General features: G+C 38.5%; 1 protein-coding gene across 1 annotated transcript; it reads left to right on the top strand.

Moving 5' to 3' along the window:
* The first annotated feature begins 5,117 nt into the window (after positions 1-5,117).
* On the top strand, positions 5,118-9,443 carry LOC101972874 (olfactory receptor 4C46). The gene is made up of 2 exons (XM_078044901.1): positions 5,118-6,024; positions 9,400-9,443. The coding sequence occupies exons 1-2, from the start codon at positions 5,118-5,120 to the stop codon at positions 9,441-9,443; spliced, it is 951 nt and encodes a 316-aa protein (XP_077901027.1).
* Positions 9,444-10,149: the final 706 nt, after the last annotated feature.

A 10,149-nucleotide genomic window follows, 5' to 3' on the forward strand; every position in this document is an offset into this window, starting at 1 on the left:
GAAATAGATTTTGGGGCTGGGGCTGCAGCTCAGTGGTAGAGTGCCTGCCTCTCATGTGTGAGAGACTGGGTTTGATCCTCAGTATCACATTAAAATAAATAAGTAAAGATATTGTGTCCATTCACAACTTTGAGGGATTTGAGCCTAAACCTTTAAAAAGTAACTTTAGTACAAGAATGAAGGCAGCCTGTGTTGTAGATGAGACATAGCTCACCATGGAGGAAGACAGGTAATCGGGCAGTGGTGAGGGCTTGGAACCTCACGGGGGAATGCAGCAGGAGAGCAGCATCCATCAGACACCCTCACTTATGAGGACCCTGGATGTTGACATTGAAGGCAGCCAAGGATATGTCAGATATGTGTTTTTGAATTCTACAAGAAGCAGAGATCTTTGGAATTCTTTGTTTTCAGTCTGGTAATTGATATATCTAATGCTGAACTCCATGTTTGAGACCCTCAGGCAAGAAAGGAAAAATAGTGCATTTTCTACACAATTCAAAGACAGTCTGAAACCCTGTGAATTAGGGTTTTATTTGGTTACCCTCATTAGCTGGTTTCCCAGATATATTTCCCCACGTATGCATCAGTGTACAATAGTAATGCTGGTGTCAATAGTAATTAACAATTTTTGAGCACCTGAAACTAAACAGTTGACCTGTAGTGACATAATACCTCAAAGCAACCACAGAAAGAAGAGGCTGTTTTATTTCCCACATCATCATGAAGAACATAGGCTTACAGAGGTTTATAGATCAGGCCCACCTCACACAGATAGAAAACAGCAGACCCCAGATTGGTACCTAGGATGCCTTGGTCTGGGAGCCTGGTCATCTGAAAACCTGGGTGTTGGTGTGTGCTAGGTACTTGAGAGGGCAAAGTGGGGTAGGGCAGAGTTCTCAAGAGAGTATGACAGTAAGGTGATTTCTTCCTTTCTTTCCCTCCCTTTGTCTTTCCCTTTGCACTTTTTTTCTGATTTTTTCTCCTTGTTTACTTATGTCCTTAAAAACTCAAATGGATTTTCTTCCACTGAGAGAAGTTGGAATGTCTTCCCAGGCACTAATGCCACTTGCTAAATCCTGGGCACAACCACAATCCCAGAGTCTGGAATGCTTAGTGTCCCCTTCATAAATCACTTTCTCTTACAAAAATCATCCCACTTCTGTCTTCTCAGTTTCCCCATCTAAAACTGCAGCTACCATTAGAAATTACTTTTGAAGATCATTGCAAAGGACTTTTTAAACATAAATACAAAATCTGTGGAGTTTTCAGAGATTTCAAGTCAGAATTCGGAGATGGAAAAGCCCTCTGTGTTAGTCATCTTTTCATTGCTTTTACTGAAATACTTGAGATGAACAACTTGAGAAGGAGAAAGCTGCATTTTGACTCATGGTTTCAGAGATTTGATTCCATGTTGAGTTGATACCATTGCCTTGGGCCTGAGGTGAGGTAGAATATCATGGCGGAAGGGCATGGTGGAGGAAATCTGGCAGCTTTTGGCAGCTGGAAAGCCAAGAGGGGGAGAAAGAGAGAGAAGGGCCCTGAAGAAGAAGAACTGTTCCAGTAAACACCCTCAATGACTTACTTCCTCCAACTAGGTCCCATTTCCCATTCAACCATGAGATTTTGTTCAACTTTCAGATCCAAACCATAACACCCTCTCATGAAACTCTGGTTCACCCAAATTTTTAAGCTACTATTAATACAGATTGGTTCATATTGCATTCCAAGAGTTAACATTGAATGCCATGAAGTTATATAAAATACAGAATGATTTTACTGGAGTTTGCTAGAATTTATTTCTATAAGGCTCTAGACTGTAACCTCCAGAGGTAATACATGTGTTTGCTCCAGGTGGCAGTGCCATCAGAAAACCTCAGCCCTTCTCAACCAGAGTTTTGTCCTCAACTGCTTTTCACAGACAGCACTTTCAGGCTTCCATGTCTCAGTGATTGTGTAAATGCTGAATGCCAAATGTGTCATTGGCTTTGAGATTTTTATTGCAAAGATATAATTTGTGTTGCTTTAGTTTTATGTCATAGAAAGTTTTAAATCACTTTTTTGGATTTTGCCTTTTGAAATATAAACACCTTCTTATTCTATTACTCCTTTTATGTTTTTGCCTAATTTCTCTCATAATTTTCTTTGTTATTGATTTCATTGCTCATGAAACAATCTCAAATACTGCACTGATGTATGCATTAGTTTTAGTTAGTGCAGAGCAAGTTGCAAAGGATTTAGATGTTTGGATAGGAAATTCTGCATTATATTAATCAACCCAGAGAAAAAGAAGCAGATTCAAGAAGAGCTAATCTTTACTGAGCCCATACTCTGTGTGGGCACTGTGCTTATGTCCTTTAACCACAGATTTGCAAGAAAGCATGGGTCCCCAATGCAAGAAATACAATTCCCCACTCAAGAGGGGAAAAGTCTCTTTCCAGGATGCCTGCTCCTAAGACAAAACCTTCCCATCAAACGAAATAATTAATCCCAGGAGAGAAAGCACAGCTACCAGCAAGGTCCAGGTGTCTTGTGGAAACCTCTTTAAATACCCAGATAGTGTAGGAGGAAATACTTTCTGTTGTAGTCAGTTCAAGAGCAAGATTCTCCATGACTAGAAAGATCTACTTGAATGTTTCCCTTCAAACTGTGTACTTCCTGCACTGAAGCCCAGATCATATTTCCATAGTAAATCAAATAAATCCACTCTGAATTCTAACCCTGAGTTTTCTGTGAGGCATTCAAGGTTTTGTGTAGGAAGGAAAGATTTGGACTTCTAAGGACACTTCCTTAGAAGTGTATCTGTTGATTTGATATAGAATTATCTGTATAGTCTCTTTCACTTGTGTCTTATATTTTAATATTGAAAGGTTCTTATTCTAAGTGGAGGTCACTTTGAAGATGGGATTGTTTCTGAATACCTATAAGCATCATTAGAACTCTCTAAGATTATAAGGTAAGTTCTTCAACAGAACTGATCTTATTAACTATTGTACTTCTCATGTACTGTAATTATTATTTTTCAGAATACTTAAGTTCAGTCATGGGGAATTTCATCAACACTCTAAGTTTCCAAGAAATAAAAATTCTCATTAACCTGATTTAAACAATGAACAATTTAATTCAAGAGTCATAAAGATGAAATAGTAGTTCTCTAGCAATCAGAACCAATATTTTACCATGAGACACTCTTTTGTTAACTAAGATAATTTACAGAAGTGGAAAGAAAGTTTAAATGTACCTCCCACACATGAGACCTAAATATGAATACTAGATGGCATAAGACATCAGGTACTGAGTACAAGTAAAACATGGAGAAATCTTTTTGGGATCAATGGCTATGGATAATATAGGCCTCTGTGGCTTCTTTACAAGTAATATTGAAGAGAATTCTTTCATTTTTCAGTGTGAATTCTGCACATGTTCTGAGTATATACAGTTAAACATAGAGGAAAGTCCTATATGTGCCCTCAGAACAGTGGTATGTGTGTTTATGTAACAATTATCAGAACAACCCATGAGATGATATTCTTAATTTTCATTTCATAGATAGATGAAGTAGATGTATGATTTGCCAGGAATCCTACCCCAGGAAAGAAGAATTCCAAGGGAAGAACCAGCATTCTAATCAGATTTTCCCTGATACTCATGGTAAGATGCTTAGCTATGTGACAAAATGGAATTTTCCATCAGGGTCTATAATCTACTTTGAAACAGTATTGGAAAAGCGAGAATTGGTTGTGAGAGACAGGCGAGGACAAATGTACTCTCTCCAAGAATGCAGAAACATTTATTTTCTTTGTATTTGACAGTTCAAATGGATCACTATCTATGTCTGTTGATGAAATTACTTCTACAAAGTTGTATCTCAGGTAGCATTTAATTAATTATAATAATTATGCTCATGTCAAAAGAGGATTACTAATACACCATTTCTATACCATGGTAATATATGGGATATAAATTAAAGCTGAGGATTTCAAGGGTAATACATTTTGAGAACTTGGAGGACAAAAATAAATAGAATAAGAAAAATCTGAGTCATGTTCTTAGCTCTGCCATGTATTAGCTGCTTTTTTTTGAGCAGGATTCTTAATTTCTCTCTGTTTTTATAACAAGAAATGTAAGTATAATTATACCTATAAGATGATGATATTCAGCAATTGCTAGTCTTAAAGTGAGGATTAAATCAGCAGGCTTTTGGAAAAGCATTGAGAACACCAAAGGAGTTCAATGAGTTTTGGCAAGCATTGCCATTGTTAATCCACTGCAAACATTTGTCTCTGAGATTGTTTCCTTATCTATGCAATGAAGTAGAATGTACCACACAGGTTATTCCAAGTATTAAAAAGAATCATGTGTGCAAAGCACTTGGTACCAAGAAATACAAAGGAAAAACACTGCAAAATAATTTGTCATTGACTATTATGAAGTTCTTGGGTTTAGTCATTAAATATTATGAATTATTTCACAAGAGCTTTTTATACTTACATTTCCATCTCTATTGCACTGCTATTCTTTCCATTAATTCTCCCCACTAGTCTGCTACCTGGAGTTCCCAGATCTGGCTTCCTCTATTCACTGAACCTTGATCAGTGTCTTGCAGGACACACAGTGACAATTAGAAGAGTAATGCCCTAGATTCACCCTTCCTCAAGTTCCTTATCACACTTGCACTAATTTTCTCAGTTATGTGTTATAGTTTTCCTTTTCCTAAGAATAAAGATTATTAACTATACAATGATGGCTGTTGCATCCATCTTCTCTGCCTCCCTTATGGGCTTAATTGCCACAATCTGTGCAATCTGTTACTTATGTTTAGTCTCATCATCTGAAAATTCACAATGTACTCAGGTGGGCTCCTGCTTGTGTGTCTGTAAGTTTCTCATGCAGAAGCTTCTGGAAGAATCAACATTCAGGAGGCATTTGAGTCATCTGTAAAAACACAGAATGTTTTCCTTAAAAAGAACAAATAACTTATAAATAAGGATAAACACTCATCAAATCTCAGTGCACAATAGAATCTAGGCTTTTAATTTTATTATAATACAGAAGTTTAATAATTTCAAAGTTTTACCCACTCACCCCCAGGTACTATAATAAATTTGCACAGGAAGTACATGGAGAAGAGAAATGTGACAGAGTTTGTTCTACTGGGACTTTCACAAAACCCAAAGATGCAGAAAATTATATTTGCTGTATTTTTGCTCATCTACATCATCTCTGTGTTAGCAAATTTGTTCACCGTGATTACCATCATTTCCAGCCCACTGTTGGGCTCCCCCATGTACTTTTTTCTGGCCTATCTCTCCTTTATTGATGCCTGCTATGCCTCTGTCAGTATGCCTAAGTTCATCGTGGATTCACTACATGAAAAGAAGACCATCCTGTTCAATGGATGCATGGCCCAAGTCTTTGGAGAACATTTCTTCTCAGGTGCAGAGGTCATTCTGCTTACGGTGATGGCTTATGACCGTTATGTGGCTATTTGCAAGCCCTTGCACTATGCAACCATCATGAACTGGAGAGTGTGTGCCCTGCTAGTAGCAGTGTCCTGGATGGGAGGTTTTCTCCATGCAACCATCCAGATCCTCTTCATCTTCCGACTACCCTTCTGTGGTCCTAATGTCATTGATCACTTTATGTGTGATCTGAGCCCTTTGCTAAACTTGGCCTGCACTGACACCCGCATTCTGGGGTTCATTGTTGTTGCCAACAGTGGGTTCATCTGCCTGCTAATCTTCCTCCTCTTGCTTGTCTCCTATGTGGTCATCCTGTGCTCCCTGAGGACACAGAGCCTAGAGGGTAGGCGCAAAGCCCTGTCCACCTGTGTCTCCCACATCACAGTGATCCTTTTATTCTTTTTTCCCACCTTATTTGTGTACCTAAGACCTGCAGTTACTTTACCTATCGATAAGGCAGTTGCTGTTTTCTATGCTATGATAGCTCCTATGTTAAATCCTTTGATCTACACCTTGAGAAATGCACAGATGAAAAGCACCATTAGGAAATTATTTACTAGGAAATGTGCCTGAAGACCAACATTGATGTAACTGAGGAAAGGACCCTTTGAATGATCTTAGCAAGTAGTACTTAAGCTATTAAAAAAAGTCATTCAAAAATTCTTTTGATCAATCTCATGAAATTTAACAAATTATGTTTTTTGTGTGTGAATTTGCATCATGAATCCCAGTATTATCCATAAATGTAAAACACCAATAATTAAAATGAAAAACAAACAAGGAAAAAACCTTCTGCTTTCAAGGAAGAAAAAAAAATTGATTCAGAGAAAAAAACAACTACTTCAGGACAACTCTGAAACTTTGCAAACCTTTACCAAATTAGGGCTTGATTTTGCTATCTTCATTCATTTTATTTATCAGGAAAATGACAGAAAAAAGGTTTTTATAAAAATTTCTCGTAAGTATACATATCACAATTGATGGTAATATGTTTTGAGGAATTTTATGGTAACTAAGGATTTTAGGGCTACAAAACTGAAACAATATTAACCTTTAATTGGCAAGTGATACAGATTCAACCAAATTTCCTCATAGGCTTCAGAAAGGCTGTGTATACTCAGGTCGCTGTACTCTGATAACCCATGATAAAGAAGGGTGAGTCAAATGAAAGAATGCTTGAAGGTTAGACAGGAATTCCTAGTTGAATAATGCACAGTGAGACTACATTAAGTACTTGCCTGCTAGCAAAGAATAGTTTCTCCATTGTAGTACAACATTTGCCTCTGATAAATGGTGAATGAAGAATGAATGTTAAAGTAACATAAATAATTAAAATAAAGTATAGAGTAAAAAAATGAGTCCTGAAGACTACAGATTGTTTTTTCACTGTCATCTGATTCAGACTGACCTCTGAGGGAAACCACAGGGTTTTGTTTTTTTTTTTTTTAACCCTATGTAAACCGAGGAATGAGAAAGAATTGAGAACTGAGTTTCTGAGCATATGGGCAAATGTTATATCATGATATTTTCTCAGCAAGATTTCATTATCCTCTGCATAGGGGCTGTTTATGATTTTTCTGTTACATGGTGGCCACATTCACTAGTAAAAACTATTTTGTAAAACGTATACATCTGTCTATACAAAAGCAATTTCAGGATAATTTTTGTTGTTGATCAATGTTTCTTTCACTCTTTAATAAACCCAAATATTTGATTCCCAAAATATTAATGTTTTGGGTGACTTCTGAGGTGAACAAACACACCTAGGTTCTTCTTTCATGGTGTTTAAGTGACAGACACCAGAGGTTTGATTGGAAAACACTGATGAGTGTTATACAAACATGTTAAGATGAATAGGATACCAAGAGGACATGTTGGATGGACAATAAACAAAGACCTGGAGAGAGGGTGCTGACAGAAAAGGATTCCCAGAAAGAAAGACATAAAAATGGCCCTCATGGGATAAAATTGGGCAAGAAGAGTGAAGAGGCAAGATGTTTGATCAAAGCATTCCTATGACAAGTCAGTTAAAAACAAAACATGAAGGAAACCTAAATCATGCAGCATGACTGTGGCTATTAATTTATATTGTTATTCAACAAGCTGAACACTAAGATAGTGTAAAGGTAAATTGCAATCCTGAGAATGGGAAGACAGAAACAAGCAAGATCAAAAAAGATCTCAAAATCATATTAAAGCTTAATGGCAAAAACCATGGACAAAACATAGGAAGTATTTTTAAGATGGTGAGTGATACAATTATATTTTAGTTTAAAATAACTTGGTTTCCAGTATGATAAAGAATAAAGAAATATGAAGGGCAGGAGGGAAGCAGAAGCCTAGTATAATGATCTGAGGGTAAAAGGCCGAGATTGAACTCTGATCCTCCTGGTGAACAGACAGAGTGGTGGACACTGGAATCATGCCCAAATCCCTCCACCAGGCCACTGGGCACAAGACCCAGGTACTGTGACTGCATTGCTAAGAATTCACAGCCCTAACTATCTTTGGACAAAAACACCAAAGAAAATAGAAAATTCTATCCAGGGATTATTCCCACTATTTTATGACTCTCCAGTGGAAAAATGAAAGACTGTCACAAGAGTAAAAAGGTTGTATCCCTTTGCCCCCTGCAGAACAAATTATGTACTACAATTATGACAGTGGTCCATTTCATGCTTTGAATATAGCCTTTGCTGCTCTAAAACAGACATGGTTTTTCTCTTCTCCCTCTTTTCCTCTCTAATCTCTTCTCCATAACCCCTCCTCCTAATTTCAGAGGAAAATGGGATTCCTTTTGTACAACTCTTTAAAATCTCTCTTTTGCTCCTGATGGAGAGAATCACAGATGCTGGGACAGGAGTCCCTGTGTTTCTTTTGTGCTAGAAAAGCAATGAAACTTCTTTTATCTTTTTTTTCACAAAATCTTGTCTTCCTTATTGGATGGTCATCAGGGATGGGACCAAGCTTTAGACCACAAAATGAACACTCCAGAGCTGCTAAGGCCCCAGGCTAAATCTGACTTTACTGGGGACCACACACTTTTCTCCTTCTCTCATCAGATTTATTCAGTCCCTGCTTTCAAATGACAAATTCAAAGAAATCCCCACAACAGGATCATTATCACAAACTGAAATAGAGAAATAGTTTCCCATAGATTTAGAAGTTATAGAGAATCAATTGATAAGGAAGGTTAGAAAGAGGAGTCATGGGTGAGATCCAGGTTCTGGCTTTCAACACTAGATGGGTGAGGGAACTGAGAAGATGGAATGGAGAGAACTTTGCAAATGAAAAGGGCCTCTCCATCTCCAGCAGAGGTGCCTGCAACTACAGCAGGGGGTCTCCCAGCCTGTCTAAGGAATGCTCCAGAGTTGCCTGAAGAAACCACAAAGGTCTCCCCTGAGGAAGGTTCCCTGCAAGACAAGGCTGACTCTGTTTGGGACTGACTCCTAACCCCCCTTCCCCTTCTTGACTCCTAGACCTATAACTAGGCTCAAGTCCCAACAGGGACCTAAAAGAGCCACAATGTGTGACCCATGAAAAGGTGAAATATGCTCCAAAGGCTTCATGATTTAATTTATGCAGACAGGAATGCAGAATAGATGTGTGAATATATGCAAAGACTATGCAAGAATGATGAAATAGACATAAATCAGGTCAAATTTACTGATACAGACTTCATTAATCAGATGCTTTCTTTAGCATTGCAGCTCAGGGAGTTGAAAGGAACTCTGGTTATTCAACTGCAACAACAAGGACCAAATGAGACTCTCAGTGAGTAAATTAGAATGTTCTAGGAGTTAATGGCTAATAAAAAATTTAAAGGCATAGAGAAATCAGATACAGTGTGATTTGTCATTTAAGACCTACTAGCCCACCCTAGGAGAGTCCAGAGACATAACTTTCATCATAACTATGAGTAGTAAGTGAGTGAGAGGAGCCCTGACATCCTTGAAGCCTTCTGTGATTGCTCTTTCATGTTAGACGGAACCCCTCAGTGGAAACTGTGGTCACCGGCCTGGAACCTCTAACTGCAAAGTGATTAATTGGATCCAGGGATAGCAGGGGTTAAGAGGCAACTCTTGACATCCAAAGTTTTAGTCCTGTGGTTGCCTCAGTGTGAGGGAGATACAGAAGGGCTCAGGCAGCCAGGGCAAGATGGCAAGATGGTGAGTAAGGAGGTGGGGGTAGGGAACAGGGCCAGGAAAAAGGAGCCTAGAGAAGGAGGCTCTGCTTGATGAAAGTGCTCCTGGACACAGCAGAGATTCCAATCAGATAGACAAGTCTGTATTCCTGCCCCTAAGCCAGGGATCCAGGACAAAACTAAAACAGATGTGTGGACAGAGGGGACTCCAACCATTAATACTGAAGAAAATGTGGACAGAGGAGGAGACAGGAGAGGAGGAAATTCCAGAAACCATAGAAATGACAAGACAAATCTACCCCAACAGATTCCTGGCTTCTCTTTGGAGCGATGCTCTGTGTCACTTTTGCGATAAACCTGCTGCTCTGTATCTTGCTCTGCAATTCTTTGCTGAACAGAGTCAATGAACCCAACATCCCTGGATGGTAACAAGTGAACAGCAGAGTTAAAGAAGAAGCCAACTGGCCTGAAGAGACCTATGACCTTGGCTGGTCGATTTCAGGCTTCCTATTATTGAAATAGTATAGAAATCCTAATGAGTTCTTA

The sequence above is a fragment of the Ictidomys tridecemlineatus genome, chromosome 4 (genome assembly GCF_052094955.1).
Source record: "Ictidomys tridecemlineatus isolate mIctTri1 chromosome 4, mIctTri1.hap1, whole genome shotgun sequence".
Taxonomy (NCBI): domain Eukaryota; kingdom Metazoa; phylum Chordata; class Mammalia; order Rodentia; family Sciuridae; genus Ictidomys; species Ictidomys tridecemlineatus.

What these genes read in the sequence shown, in the direction of transcription:
- LOC101972874 (XM_078044901.1), top strand. Translation starts at nt 5,118, where the DNA reads ATGGAGAAGAGAAATGTGACAGAGTTTGTTCTACTGGGACTTTCACAA. An exon ending in GAAATTATTTACTAGGAAAT is followed by an intron (nt 6,025 to 9,399) that starts GTGCCTGAAGAC and finishes GAGTGAGAGGAG; the next exon opens with CCCTGACATCCTTGAAGCCT.